The 13,484-nt window shown below is 56.5% G+C and overlaps 6 protein-coding genes across 6 annotated transcripts; 5 read left to right on the top strand and 1 right to left on the bottom strand.

Moving 5' to 3' along the window:
• Positions 1-1,149: 1,149 nt before the first annotated feature.
• Positions 1,150-2,045, top strand: N657DRAFT_635239 (uncharacterized protein; the record flags this gene model as incomplete). Its single annotated transcript, XM_062791331.1, has 3 exons — positions 1,150-1,579; positions 1,637-1,825; positions 1,888-2,045. 3 exons carry the CDS (start codon positions 1,150-1,152, stop codon positions 2,043-2,045), a joined length of 777 nt encoding a protein of 258 aa, XP_062646272.1.
• Positions 2,046-2,835: 790 nt separating this feature from the next.
• On the top strand, positions 2,836-5,349 carry N657DRAFT_635238 (uncharacterized protein; the record flags this gene model as incomplete). The annotated part of the gene is made up of 4 exons (XM_062791330.1): positions 2,836-3,277; positions 3,359-3,475; positions 3,586-3,714; positions 3,767-5,349. The coding sequence occupies 4 exons, from the start codon at positions 2,836-2,838 to the stop codon at positions 5,347-5,349; spliced, it is 2,271 nt and encodes a 756-aa protein (XP_062646271.1).
• Positions 5,350-6,265: 916 nt separating this feature from the next.
• On the top strand, positions 6,266-7,693 carry N657DRAFT_647211 (uncharacterized protein). Its single transcript, XM_062793268.1, has 2 exons — positions 6,266-6,703; positions 6,848-7,693. The coding sequence occupies exons 1-2, from the start codon at positions 6,577-6,579 to the stop codon at positions 7,231-7,233; spliced, it is 513 nt and encodes a 170-aa protein (XP_062646270.1). The 5' UTR covers positions 6,266-6,576; the 3' UTR covers positions 7,234-7,693.
• A 51-nt stretch (positions 7,694-7,744) lies between these two features.
• Positions 7,745-8,172, bottom strand: N657DRAFT_576367 (uncharacterized protein; the record flags this gene model as incomplete). Its single annotated transcript, XM_062789170.1, has 2 exons — positions 7,745-7,848; positions 7,920-8,172. 2 exons carry the CDS (start codon positions 8,170-8,172, stop codon positions 7,745-7,747), a joined length of 357 nt encoding a protein of 118 aa, XP_062646269.1.
• A 906-nt stretch (positions 8,173-9,078) lies between these two features.
• On the top strand, positions 9,079-10,590 carry N657DRAFT_647208 (uncharacterized protein). Its single transcript, XM_062793267.1, has 3 exons — positions 9,079-9,915; positions 9,974-10,040; positions 10,096-10,590. Exons 1-3 carry the CDS (start codon positions 9,156-9,158, stop codon positions 10,196-10,198), a joined length of 930 nt encoding a protein of 309 aa, XP_062646268.1. The 5' UTR covers positions 9,079-9,155; the 3' UTR covers positions 10,199-10,590.
• Positions 10,591-10,726: 136 nt separating this feature from the next.
• Positions 10,727-12,792, top strand: N657DRAFT_622025 (DAO-domain-containing protein; the record flags this gene model as incomplete). Its single annotated transcript, XM_062790639.1, has 4 exons — positions 10,727-11,182; positions 11,331-11,449; positions 11,553-12,058; positions 12,113-12,792. Exons 1-4 carry the CDS (start codon positions 10,883-10,885, stop codon positions 12,790-12,792), a joined length of 1,605 nt encoding a protein of 534 aa, XP_062646267.1. The 5' UTR covers positions 10,727-10,882.
• Between the last annotated feature and the right edge of the window lie 692 nt (positions 12,793-13,484).

Genomic DNA, 13,484 nt, shown 5'->3' with positions numbered 1-13,484 from the left:
AACTCCTTCGCGATGCTTACCCCTCGTAGAGTGGAAATGCGACTTCAACTCACCTACACAATTGTAAAGTTCCAGGTCTCGCCATAGACAACCTTCCGGGGCAATATGACAAGAGACAGCAGGAGAGCGGAATGAAAGATGGAACCGAGCGTATCCAGCACCTTTTGAAGCCGTGTTTGGGCAGGGTCCAATTGCACCTCTGTCGTAAGGCAGCTAAATCGGGAGCCGACATGCAGGTTGATCCAATCAGGGAGCTTCAGCCACACCGGAGACGCGCGGAGAGCTTGTGGACGAGGGCGCTTAGGGCCTGGGAGGAAAGGAGCAGGAGGTCGCCGATTTGACGATTGGCTGGCCAAGCCGGCGGACTGGATGGACCTTCATTTCAGCAGATGGGGTCGACGGTTCGAGACTCGAAGGAAAAAGACGGAAACAGCACTAGACTGTGAGAAACTGGTCATTCGGTCCTAGAGATGGAGGCCATTCCCTGCCAACGTGAGTTGAGCAGCAAGCTGTGTCTACTAAGAGTACTCCAGAGCCAGTGGCATGGTGTGTGGGCTGTTCGGCCGTTGCAGAACGGCCGGCCGCAGAGAGCAAGCTGTCGGCTGTTTGTTGGGCAGACTGTGAAAGCAGCCGTTTTCGTCCGTGCTTCAGTCGAGATTACGGCGACCCAAAGGTTTCCCCGGCACCTTCCGACTGTCCAATGGGCTCAGGAGGCACTGCCTGCCGGTCCGAGTCTGGATTGCATCACCGACTTTGGTCAGGTTGAAGCTTTGGGAGCTCGGACGTCATGCAAAAATAGTCGCAGCCAAAATCGAACCGACTCACCGGCGACGCCGATATACATTGAACCACCGGATCGCTGCGCCCCGCGAAGACTAGGCTGCTAGACGTTCAGTTGTCGAAGCGAGATCACTGACAGAAATTTTGCAAACAAGCCCAGGCGCCTGTGCCAGCTCACAAAGTTCTCGACAAGCGCGCACAGCAGCGAGCTGTCCCTCGGAACACCGGATTTAAGAACACCGAGCCGGACACTCTGAATCAGTGCAGGCGGTAACGGTCGACTTCCTGTCGTAGGCCTGCGCGCTTCGCTTTCTTGCTTCGCCATCCACCTCTTACCATCTCCGAACCAAACCAAGCCGACCGACGACCATGATGCGAACCGCATTCGCGGCGTTCGACGCCGTTCTAGGAGCTCAGGGACATATCGCGAGGGACACTTTTAGCCGGAGATTATGGGCGGGCACGATATCAGCAAGGGCGCCGGTGGTGCCGTGGCATCAGAGGGCGTTCATGTCGCAGCTCAGGGCATTGAGAACCGCGGTGACTCGGTCCGGGTTTACGCGGGCCAGGATACCGCCTTTCAAATCGAGGCGACCATTCCATGCCACGCGCGCACAGCGAGCCGCGGCGCCCAAGGACGGGAATGCGGCGGGCGAACAGGCACTGTCTCTGAGCGGGCGGCTAAGGAAGCTGTCGAGAGAGTACGGCTGGACTGCGGCTGGAGTTTACCTGGCCCTGTCGGTGTTGGATTTCCCGTTTTGCTTCTTGCTTGTCCGGACGGTGGGCACTGAAAAGATCGGTAAGTTGTACCCGGGTTCTGGGAATGCAGTCCTAGGAAACTGACACGCTTTCTCAGCCCATCTCGAGCACATTGTGGTGTCAAATGTCCAGAAAGTCATCCCTGAGCAGATCCAGACTTGGTGGCGTGAGTACCGTCAGGCTGCCAAGGAGGCGAAACGGCAGCGGACTGGAGAGACTGAGGAGCTCGAGGTCATCGGGCATGGCGTTGCGGAGGCTGAGCATCGGAGTAAGCAAGATGGAGCCAGTGAGTGCCGGCATCGTACTTTGATGCTGCCGGTGATTATGCTGACATATCACCTCTTCTAGGCCTGGCTACACAACTTGCGCTTGCATACGCCATTCACAAGAGCTTCATTTTTGTCCGTGTCCCTCTCACGGCTGCCATCACCCCGAAGATTGTTAGGGTGCTCCGATCGTGGGGCTGGCAGATCGGCAAAAAGCCAGTCAAGGCGGCCAAGCGGTAAGCCACGTATTTTGATGCCGCGATACACTACTCTTGGCGGGTTCAACGGCGTCCCAATGGCTGCATCTTGGATTAGGGCGTTTAGAGGATGGCAGCTACATTTAGAGACGGAGCATTTCCCCATAGAATGTACTATCATGTTGTACTAGGATCTTGTATTGAATCTTTGTCCAGTCCAAGTGTTTCCCTGTAACTGAGTCACGATCGTCTTCACTGTCCGGGGAGGAATCGTCGAGAGTGGGTCCTCTTTCCAAAGCCCAGTGCGGTCGTTCAACAAGCGTGCCCAAGACTCCGGACAGGGGCGTTCTTGACCAGAAACTGTTCCTCTCCTCCGGGTTTCTTTTCTCAGCCGCGATCCCCTGTATCTAAGCCACTGGGTTGCTTCTGAGCATCAACTTGAGGTACTTTGCTCCGCTTACATGAAACTTCAAAGACCACAGCTCTGGATCGCATGCGCCAAGCCTTCCACAGCATCCTTTCCCTCTCTCCCTTACCTATGGATTGAACTGCCGTACCTTTCTTATCGTCAACAGCCGAGACCCCTCTGCAAGTCCCGATCTGTATGCATGTCCTGCACGTTGTAATATACAGCCGAATGACGGCAGCGGCGCCCCTCGGTTCCATTTGTTCTAATTGAGGGCTTGGTTGCACCTTGCCGGGCTACCACCGTCAACCCACCCTCTCATGATTCGCCGTCTCGTCGACTTCGCTCATTCCATCTACTTACCCATGGGCCCTCCTCATTGCGACTCCAACGGTTGAAGCGCCGACTTGCCGCTCCATCTTCGATCATGGCTGCGTTGGACGTTGAAAAGCGAGCTGTACTTGCGCCTCCAACGCGCCGCACCCTCCCATGCCTAGCACTCTTCCTCGGGGTCCTGGTCACAATCTCAATCGGGGCGATATCCCGCCGGTGTTCTGAAAAGACTTTTCTTTTCACCGGCTATATTGGTTCTCAAGCCGATCATTCTCACTTCAGGCTCAAGTCTCAGGCGGTCAACAGTCGGTCTCCAACCGCTAAGGCCGACGAGACAACATCCGTTACGTCGTCGGCCGCGGCATCGACCCCAACCGTCCTCAAGACCTTTGAGGTTGCTCAGCCGGTCTTGATGCCCGACGGCCCGGCCGAGAGTGACGGATCACCTCGCCATGGGAAAGATTATTCGCCCGAGCAATGCACCGTCCAGTTGATGAGGCATGATTTTGCCTGGAGTTATGACGCCCCGTTCGTCGGTAAGCTTGTCCACCGCTTGCCTGTGCCTTATGTCCCTTGACCTCTGCTGTCCGAGCCTGACATGATTATGCCCCCTTTAGGGACTTACACCCCGCCTGACTGTGAGTTTAATCGGGTCGTGCTCAACTTCAGCGTTGTGAGCCAGGGTCGGCAGTTTGACCGCCTTGCCATTATGTATTTTGGCGATACTGAAGTCTGTAAGTGGAATGAATACTCTGATACTCCGAGAGCCGTGTTCGTACCGTCAACCATCACACTTGGCCCGCAATCCACGAGCCTCTTTGAGCTGGCCTAACCTGACAACTAGGGAGAACTTCTACCGCCGAGCCCACAGCCCCTCCCGGGATCAGTTGGATATATCTCAAGGACATGACTGAGTACATGTACTTCTGGAAGTCCCCTCAGAAGATTATTTTCGATCTCGGAAACCTCATTAGTGGGTAGCCGCTCTTCTTCACACCAGCAGTGTAGACGCTTACTTTGCACAGATGACAAGTACACGGGCATTTTTAACGCCACCATGACCGCCATCTTCCACAACGCCGACGTCCTAACTGAACAGGCACCCCCAAGCGACCTGATTATCCCAATCTCAGCCCGTCACGGAGCAAATAACTCAGTCAGCCGTTTCATGTTGCCGGCCGAGAACGCAACCAACACCATCAATCTCCCGCGGAATATCCGCCGCGCTGTGTTCTCCGTCTCGGCCAACGGACAGGCAGGCGAGGAGTTTTGGTGGAGTAACGTGCTGCAGAACGACATATACACCTTCAACGCCACCGCTGGCGAGCTTCCCGGCTTGAGTCCTTTCCGTGAAGTTCAGGCGCTCATCGACGGTCAGCTTGCTGGCGTTGAGTGGCCCTTCCCAGTCATCTTCACTGGCGGTGTCGTGCCCTCGTTGCACCGTCCCATCGTCGGCATACACGCATTCGATCTCCGCGAGCACGAGATCGACATCACTCCGTTCCTGCCTCTGCTCTGCGATGGCAAGAAGCACACTTTCACCATCCGTGTCGCCGGCCTAAACAGCACCGGCAACAGCACCTCGGCCACCCCCCTGACCGACTCCGTCAACGAAAGCTGGTACGTCACCGGCAAGCTCTTCCTCTGGCTCGATGACGACCCCTATTCTATTACCACTGGCGACGCCCCAACCATCGTCAGCCCTCGCCCAACCATCGTCATCACCCGCTCGCTTACCACCACCCCAAACGGCACCAACGAAACCCTGACCTACACCACCTCGGTCCAACGCACCCTGCAGATCACGGCCCGCAACCTCAAAACCCAACACTACTCGTCGTCGTCATCATCCTCCCCGGCAGCATCCTGGTCCCAATCCCTGCGGTACACCAACAATGGCCACATCACCGCCTTCGGCTATGCCCAAGTCAACAACCTGCTCATATCGGGCAACGACACCGCCGTTCTGGTGCCCGAGATGCCCTTCTCCACCTCCACCACTACCACCACCTCTCCCTCCTCCTCTTCCTTGAGGCCCAACGCCAGTGGCCTGTCAGTATACCGCGCCGCGTACACCTACCCGCTCTTATGCAACTCGTCCTACGCCGTCTCGCCGCAGGGCGGCAACCTATCCATCTCGGCGCATCTCTGGCAGGGGAAGGAGTTGACTGTGGAAGGGCCGAGTGTGTTTGTTACGGGGTTGGAGGCCTTTTTCTCCTCCCGTCCTGGCGATGATGATGGTGATGGTGAGGAGGATGGTTACATTGCTGCTGCTGGTGGTGGTTGGTGGGGGAGGGGGGCCTTGGCCAGCAGACTGGAGACGATCAAGGAGGGGACGGCTGAGTTGAGGCAGAGTGGGGATGGGAGGGAGAGTATCGGGTGGGGGGAGGCGAGGCAGGTTTTTTGGTTTGGGGTTGAAGCTTCTTCTTCTTCTCATGATCATTGGAGGGTGGGGAGAAGGGAGGAGTTGTATTATAGGGAGGTGGAGGCTGTTAATGGGACGGTGGTGGAGGATTTGAGGCGGATGAAGGGGAGGGAGGAGGAAGGGGGAAGTGAGGGTTGGAAGAGGACGGTGTTGGCGGACGCTGCGGCTTTGGTGTATGCTTAATTGTGAGGTGACGGGTTTTACATGGATTGTGAAGCGAGTTAATTGCCGATGTGTTGCATTTTGTGCGTTGTTTCTGAATGATATGTGAGCGACTGATTATAGGGAACCTTTCACTTGGTAGGAAAAGAGGTAACCCTACGTACGGTACTAACTTGGTAGAAGAGGAGTTCAGTTGAGTTTGGACGTTACCATCTCTGAACCGGAGAATGCGCCTGTACTTTCGTTATATACAGGTGTTGATGCGTTTCACCTGCGGGCTAGGAAGCCACCATGAGCTGGATTGTGTGATGATAATCCTCCACAGGAAAGCACTCAAGCTGCTGTGCTAGGAGTCAAGCACACTTCAATCTGCGCGAGCTACCTTACCTTGATTTTAGCAACTCCCGTAGCTTTGAAGGTCCCTTGCATAAAGGCGGGAGCTCGTAGCTTAGGAAACGGTGTTTCAGCACAATGGGGCGCGCGGCAGTCGCTTCTGCACGACCGTTGCCGGGCCAAAGGTGGGCCCGGGAGTTGAACGGGATCAGGGTACGCATGGCGAATGATTGGCTGTGAGCGACAAGCACTCAAGCAGCAGCAGCAGCTGATTGAGAAGAGCGACCGGGAGCTACCGTCTGTACCACCCCGATTGACAGTCAACCACTTGCCAACACTTTTACTTAGGCATACGGTCTCATCTGTTTTGAGATTGTACCACGGAAATTCATCAGCACGCTTCGTTGGCTCAGAAACAATGACGACTAAGGCAGTTGGAGTTGAGCCCTGGTTGTCGGCGGTTCGTGAAAGCTGTAGGGTGGCCAATCGGGGCTCCCCATGCACCTGCAGACATGAAAGCTTGGTGCATTGTGGCCCCACAATTGCCGTCATCGCCCCACTTTCTGCTCTGCCTGAGATCGATTCCATGATGCTCCCGTGCCAACCGCCTCCCGCCCGTTTGCTGCTGCCGCAGCTTTGTTGAAGACACGGACGCCACTAAGTTGTAAAAGCCAGTCAGACCCCATCACATTTGGCTTCCCTCCGCCCAAACGTGCTGCTTAACCTAATCTTGAACAATTACCGCTTTACCCAGCAATCGTTCTTGGATACCAAGAGAATTCTTCACAAGCTGCATTTCCAAGAATAATAAGTTCCACTCGACTTGACGAGCTCAAGCTTTATTGTAGCCTTTCGACTTGACGATATCCGATTCCTCCGCCTTTAACCAACAGAAACCACACAGCCTCGCCCAACATGGAGAAGATACAACTCCTCCTTCGAGCCATCCAGCTCCTCTTTATCATCATCCTCACCGGCCTGATCGGCAACGTCATCGCGAGCAACATAAATGCGGCAGGAACGGCCACAGCCGCGATCAACTGTATGCCAAACCCCTGCTCTTCTGTCCGTTTCCAGATGTCTCGGGAGTTGTGGAAGTCGCCGTGCCCTAAAGCGGCAGTTTCGCTTCCAAAGACACTCCCGAGTCACCTTCAACAAGCACAAAACGACTGATATTGGTGGACAGTCTCCATGTTCGTCATCGTCCTCTCCTGGCTGGTCGCCCTGCTGGGCCTGGCGACGAGCATGGTAGAGCGGATCCGCCTGCCGGTGCTGGTGTTACTCGGCGCCGACGCGCTCGCCACGCTCTTCACCTTCATCGATGCCATCGTGCTGTCCGCCAAGCTGCGGGCTGTCAGCTGCGCCAACACTGAGGGCCACCCGGGCGATTGGATCGCCTACGGCAGCGCCAACGACGAGAAGCGGTGCCGCGAGGTGCAGGCGAGCACCGTGTTTATGTGGTTCCTGTTCGCCACGTTTACGGCCGCGCTCGTGCTGAGCCTCCTTGGATTCCGTCGCGGCGGCGGAAGTATCAGGTCGTCGGGCCCGACTATGTCTCAGGTTAGGGTATGAGGCTGGTTGGCTCGGAGATGAGTATATGGTTGATCATGGGTATGGGTGAGTGTTTGGCTATCAGGTATGGATACGAAGATCAAAGATAATGGGGACACAAGTTGCCCCTAGGATGTGTATGATGGGCTATGACATGAAGTTATGGATTTCTTATGATGGCACCGACGACAATCAAACAAGTCGTTTAACGGGATATATGGCTAGGACGAATGGTTTGGCCGGGCATGATACGGATCCATGGATAGGATCCACGGACGGGGCTTCTGTAGGATTACCATACCCCTATTGTATTTTGCCAACCCCATGTTTCCTCCTTGCCTAAGCCTCTTCGTGCCGACACAGACAATAACCATCCAATGGGCTGTATATTTGTTGTGAGAAATCAGAATGCTCAATGTACCGAACCCAGATCCGGAACGCCGCGACCGCGATGATGAGTGCCGCCCTTATGGACACAACCTCCTGTCCCAATATGTACTCATGGCTCCTCCCAACCTGTGAACCCACCGAGTCATAACGACGCCGCTGCCTCGACCGCGCCCGCGACCTTGAATGCCTGTTTGCTAGTCCACCGAATTTCGACGTTATGCATCCACTCCATGTATCTCGCCCAGCCTGCATGCAGCACGAGCACAGGTTAGCCAAACCGCAGCCCCCCAAAGGAATCCTTGAACAGGGAAACCCACTCCAGTACGCAAACTTGCGCCCCAAGAATTTGCCCGCAAACGGCATAATGATCATGGTCAGCAGGAGCTGCAGCTGCTCCAGGCTGGCCTCCCACTCCCGCTGCGCGTCGGACGAGTCCGCTTCCGAGTCGAGGATGCTGCTCGAGATGGACGGGAGCGAGTTGAGGTCGTCGTCGTCGCTGTCGGGGGAGGAGGGGGAGCGGGAGCGTGGTATGTCGGGGATGACGAAGGACGAGGACGTGAAGGAGCTCATCATGCTTGATGAGGACATGTCGGGTGATGAAGACATGGCTGGATGTGGTGGGGTGCGCTTCGCAAGGCGCCAAGGGAAGGGGCACAGTGGGATGGAAGTTTTGGTTGGGTTTCGGGATCGGACGGCTTGCGAAGCGGATGAAGTCGGTCAGGGCGGTGGTCAATTGGGCGCCGGCATGGACGTTGATGTTGAAATTGTGAGCTGCCGGGTCCAGTGCTCGAAGCTCGTCCTGTCGACGGCCGAAGCTCCCTCCTGGTAATGTTGAACCGAACTCGGCCTGTGTGAGATGCTACCTGGCACTGTTCAGGTGCCGAACCAGAAGCTGCCAGCAGCTGCCAGACGGCATGATTGCCCCGCTTATCAGGTGATTGAGAGGGACTGAGTCACAGTCGACGGCGGCCAACGTCATGTGGGCAAAGAAAGCTGCCAGATCGGCCGCAAAACATCTTTCTGCACCGTTTAGCGTTGTGCAAGAACCGGATACCTTACCATTGACAGATCGCAAGAAGACCGATTTCGCTGCCAGACCTGCAGGCAGTCAGGAAACGATTGCAGTGCAGACGCACACAAACTCAGACAGCGAACACAAGAAGGCGGTGGAGTGAGCCACTTCCAGAGCGCAAGGGTGCAGTGGCCAAAGATGAGCAGCGAAGTAAGTTTTGTTCAATTCCACCTCCTGCAACCGACTTCTTCCGTTGCACACACACACCACCACGGATTGCCCCTCCAAAACAAAGTCCACGATTTATTCCGTATCCCGCCGGCATTCTTCTTTCAGACAGCCCTAAAGCGAACAACATCCTGTTTGTTTCTCGAGCTTCCCCGCAATTGTCGGTTGTCATATCTGCCAACATTGTGGACGACGCGCGAACCCCGGTAATCACTAACTCTAGCAGGAGTCCACAGTCCAACGGCGGGCGTCGCGCAAGTCAGTTGCATTCACAGAAGAGAAGCTGGTAGTCGACGCCGACGGCAGCGTGACCATGGTTGCCACACCGAACGACGATACCAAGGACACAGCCATGTCGCACACACCCCGTACGCCGCCTCTCTCCGCCGCGCTAGGGGCCTTTACTGATGCCTCTTCAGCACCCGCCGACAGCGCGGCAGACGGCGCAGTCCCGGCCGCCGACTCCAACCCGGATGGTCTCGATCTCTCGCTCATGAAGAAGAAGAAGAAAAAGGTCAAGAAGGAGGAGGATGGCGAGGCTGCCGAGGGCGAAGCGGCGGCTGGTGGCGACGAAGCGATCGACCTGTCGATGAAGAAGAAAAAGAAAAAGAAGGTGACCAAAGAGGAGGATGAATTCGCCAAGAAGCTTGAGGCCCTGAAGCTCGAGGGCGGTGAGGGCGCCGAGGCTCCCGCCGACGAGAACGTGCAAGACGGCGATATGGACAAGGGCACGGGCATTTGGCAGCACGACGAGACACGGACCATTAACTACGACCCGCTGCTCTCGCGCTTCTTTGCCCTGCTGGCGCAGAAGAACCCCGATCACGCCTCAAGCGGCACCCGCTCCTACAAGATTCCCCCGCCCCAATGTCTGCGCGAAGGCAACAAGAAGACCATATTTGCCAACCTCCCCGAGATCTGCAAGCGCATGAAGAGAGCCGATGAGCACGTCACGGCGTACCTCTTTGCCGAGTTGGGTACCAGCGGGAGTGTGGCGGGAAGCGGGCAGCTGGTCATCAAGGGCAGGTTCCAACAGAAGCAGATCGAGAATGTCCTGCGCACGTACATTATAGGTATGCAATCTCGCTTCATTGTTATGACGGAAGGACAACCCTGACTGTTGGTGCTTAGAATATGTGACGTGCAAGACGTGCCGGTCTCCCAACACAGAGCTGTCCAAGGGCGAGAACCGTCTTTAGTATGTGCTTTCCCGTTCCTGGTTCGATGTAAAATTCTTGCTAACAATATGGCAGCTTCATTACTTGCAACTCGTGCGGTTCTCGCCGTTCAGTCCAGGCCATCAAGACAGGTTTCTCTGCCCAGGTCGGAAAGAGAAGGAAGATGCAGCAGGGTTAAGGTGCCTCTCACTTGGCTACATTTCTTTCGTTTCTGTCCTTTGCTTCTCGATTCCGTTCTCTTTAGAGGCTGGAGTTAGGCAGCACTGTTAGTCATGTCTGTACTGCCTTTCTTGCACACTCTCAGCTCTCGGTGGAGGGCCCTGGGACATGATCGCTTGATGTGTGACGACGGGCTTCATATGGGATCTAGAGCGGGTGGTCAACCGGTTATCTGGTATGCTGCAGAATGGCCGGGCATAGGTTCATCTGGCATCGTGAGGAAGCATCTAGGGGGTGTGAAAAAAGACGGAGCCGGTCGCATTCTTGGGCGGCCGTGGCTGGGAGGGCGAGAGACAGGCTACACTGTATTCGCCGCGCCTGGACAGAATTGTATCGTGGGACAGATTGACAGTCAGCGAATAAAAAGCGGTTAACCAAGTCTATGTTGATGCTGGCTTTGAGCTGTTCTCGGAGACTTACTAAAGTGGGGGTGCATAGCAGTCTCCATCCTCCCTTAATTCACAGCAACTCATTGGATGTATCCATACGGGACATCCATCCCCCTCTTTGGCATCTCCTCAACACTCATTCACCCACTACCGTATCTCTCAACTTCTCCCCTGACACTCGACGATTTCAGACCAGAACTGGGCATCCCGCATCCCCCATTTCTTACTCTATCTGTACAAGGTAGAATACAAAAATGACGATCCGCAAAGCCGACGACGCCACGACGGGTACGGTGACCCTACCCCCCGCCGGCCTCCCCTCGCGCAACCCGACCGAGTCGTACTGGCTCCGCGACCCGTCGCCGGTCCTCCTCGGCCACAGGGGCACGCCTGATCTGCCCGAGACGGCGGACGTGGTGGTTGTCGGGAGCGGAATCACGGGGGCGTTTGCGGCCAGGTTTCTTAAGGAGTGGGAGGAGGGGAAGGAGGGGGAGGAGAGGAGGAGGGTGGTGATGCTTGAGGCAAGAGAGGTTTGTTTTGGTGCTACGGGCCGGGTGAGTACCTAGTATTTCTCATATCATGTGTTTGTTTCTTCGTGGAGTGTGGAAGTGTAAGAGGTAGACAGAGAGAGAGTGTGTGTGTGTGTGTGAGAGAGAGAGAGAGAGAAAGATGGAGATGGTGGGCTGATTTAAAGAGGTATAGAATGGAGGTCACTGTCAGCCCTTGGTGTATGGGTCGGTGCCGGCTGTGGCGGCGTTTGAGTTGGAGGTGTTTGAGTTTATGGAGAGATTTGTGAGGGAGGAGGGTGTTGACTGTGATTGGTATGTACCTCCTGATTTTGCTGTCCGCGTGTCGCCGGCCTTCCATTTGCCCTCGCCTTCAATTTTCAGGGGGTTGCCTGAGGAATAGGACTGACTTCTGCAGGGTGAGCCTCACTGGCGTCCATGCCTTCTTTTCCAAGGACATGTTTGAGCTCGCGGCTGCAGAAGCTGAGCAGCTCCAGCAGAGCCACCCCGAACTGGCCGCTCAACTCGATGTCGTCCGTCGTTCGGACTCATCCAGTACGAGCGACAAACCAACCCTCGCCTCCCTCCGGGTCCCCTCCGCTGAGGGCGCCATCATCCAGAAAAAGGCTGCTTCCCTCTGGCCGTACAAGCTCGTCACCTCCATTCTCGAGCGCCTGATCGCCGCCTTCCCCGCCCCAAGCTTCAACCTCCAGACCAACACCCCCGTCACCTCGCTCGCCCGGGCCAATAACGGCGCTGGTTGGACCCTGACCACCCCGCGCGGCACCATCACCGCGCGCCAGGTCCTCCTCGCCACAAACGGCTACACCTCCCACCTCCTGCCGGCCTTTTCGGACCTGATCGTCCCCGTGCGCGGCCAAATCGGTGCCTTGCTACCCCCTACATCACCAAATCCAAAACCAAGTACCGCCTCCGTTCCCCCCCCTGAACCCAGCCGCCGTCCAGTCCCAGTTCCAGTCCCAGTCCCAGCGAAGCTAGTCCACTCGTACGTCTTCGCCGCGGACCCGGAGCTGGGCTCGGTCGCGCCCCGGGATGATTACCTCGTGCAGAGGCCGCTTCCGGAGGAGGGGGAACTGATCTACGGCGGTGGGCGGCGGCTTGCGCGCGGGCTCGGGGTGGGCGAGTGGCGGGATGATGAGGTCGAGGAGGAGGTGGCGAGGTATTTGAGGGCGAATCTGGCGCCGGTTTTGGATTTGGCTTCTTCTCACAGTCATGGTGAGGGTGGACAGCAGCTGCAACAGCAGGGGAAGGAGAGGGAGGAGGAGGATGAGCTCGAGGCGTCGTTTGAGTGGACGGGTATCATGGGGTACAGTCGGGATCATCACGCGTGGGTTGGGGCAGTGCCCGAGAGTCTGGGCGGGGGAGGGCCCGAGGGAGGGCTGTGGATCTGCGCCGGGTATACGGGACATGGCATGCCGGCTGCGGCGTTGTCGGCGCGGGAGGTGGTGAGGCAGATGATGGGCGGGAAAATGGGAGTCGAGGAGACGGGTGTGCGACTTCCTGACGAGTTCGTGCTGCATGAGGAGCGAGTGGCTAGGGCTAGGGAGTTGCCTCACTTGACGCAGGGCTGGGAGGCCACGAATTTCGCGGGCTTGATCGGTGGTGCGGGCGTGCCTGCTGGTGGAAAGGGGATGTAATACAAGCGGGGTTGGCGCTCTGGTGATACATGGTCGGCAGCAAGGACCTGCGGTGGGCTGAGTGCGATTTGAGGCACTCATGGTAGGAACGTGAGGCTTTAGTCGAAACTTGGCGAGGAAAGATTCAAAAGCTCACCAGCTAGCGCCTTTTGGGAGGGACGTAGCTGGCTACGAAAACCCCAGTGGTGCTTGCTTCGAGTGGGAGTCGAACTGGTTCGTCGAATATCATTTGCGGACGCCGCGACCGGTTTGAAGGCGCCGCGGCTTCTCGCTCGGCCAAACGGCTAGTGCCAGTAGTGACTGTCAACAGGAGAGGTTGGATGCGGGTGTTGGGAGAAGGTGTTGGGAGACGGCTTATGAACCTTGGGCACCGTTACCTAGTGGATGGGCAACAAGATGGGATGGAAGGCTCCCTGGCACCGGTTCGTGGGTAGAATTCCAGTTACTCCCGCCCATTAGTGAATGACTAAGGGATCATTCACCTACTTTGGAGCTTCTGACGAGGGGCAAGAGACCTAGAGACAAACGGGATCTATACACTCTGTGGACTGAGGGTACCACGGCAACAAGGGCTTGCAAAACACCCTCGCCTATGGAACCTCTAACCGAGCATGCATATGTGTTTCTGGGGAAAGGCGCATCCATGTGGGACGAACCAACCGTATATACAGCATGATGAAGCGAATCAGGGC

This window comes from Parathielavia appendiculata (genome assembly GCF_033297405.1).
Source record: "Parathielavia appendiculata strain CBS 731.68 unplaced genomic scaffold N657scaffold_9, whole genome shotgun sequence".
In the NCBI taxonomy this organism is placed as follows: domain Eukaryota; kingdom Fungi; phylum Ascomycota; class Sordariomycetes; order Sordariales; family Chaetomiaceae; genus Parathielavia; species Parathielavia appendiculata.
This window is presented reverse-complemented; position numbering and strand designations above follow the sequence as displayed.

Coding starts and splice junctions, on each gene's coding strand:
- N657DRAFT_647211 (XM_062793268.1), top strand. CDS start 6,577: ATGGAGAAGATACAACTCCTCCTTCGAGCCATCCAGCTCCTCTTTATC. Junction 6,704..6,847: donor GGCCACAGCCGCGATCAACT/GTATGCCAAACC, acceptor ATTGGTGGACAG/TCTCCATGTTCGTCATCGTC.
- N657DRAFT_647208 (XM_062793267.1), top strand. CDS start 9,156: ATGGTTGCCACACCGAACGACGATACCAAGGACACAGCCATGTCGCAC. Junction 9,916..9,973: donor CCTGCGCACGTACATTATAG/GTATGCAATCTC, acceptor GTTGGTGCTTAG/AATATGTGACGTGCAAGACG. Junction 10,041..10,095: donor AAGGGCGAGAACCGTCTTTA/GTATGTGCTTTC, acceptor ACAATATGGCAG/CTTCATTACTTGCAACTCGT.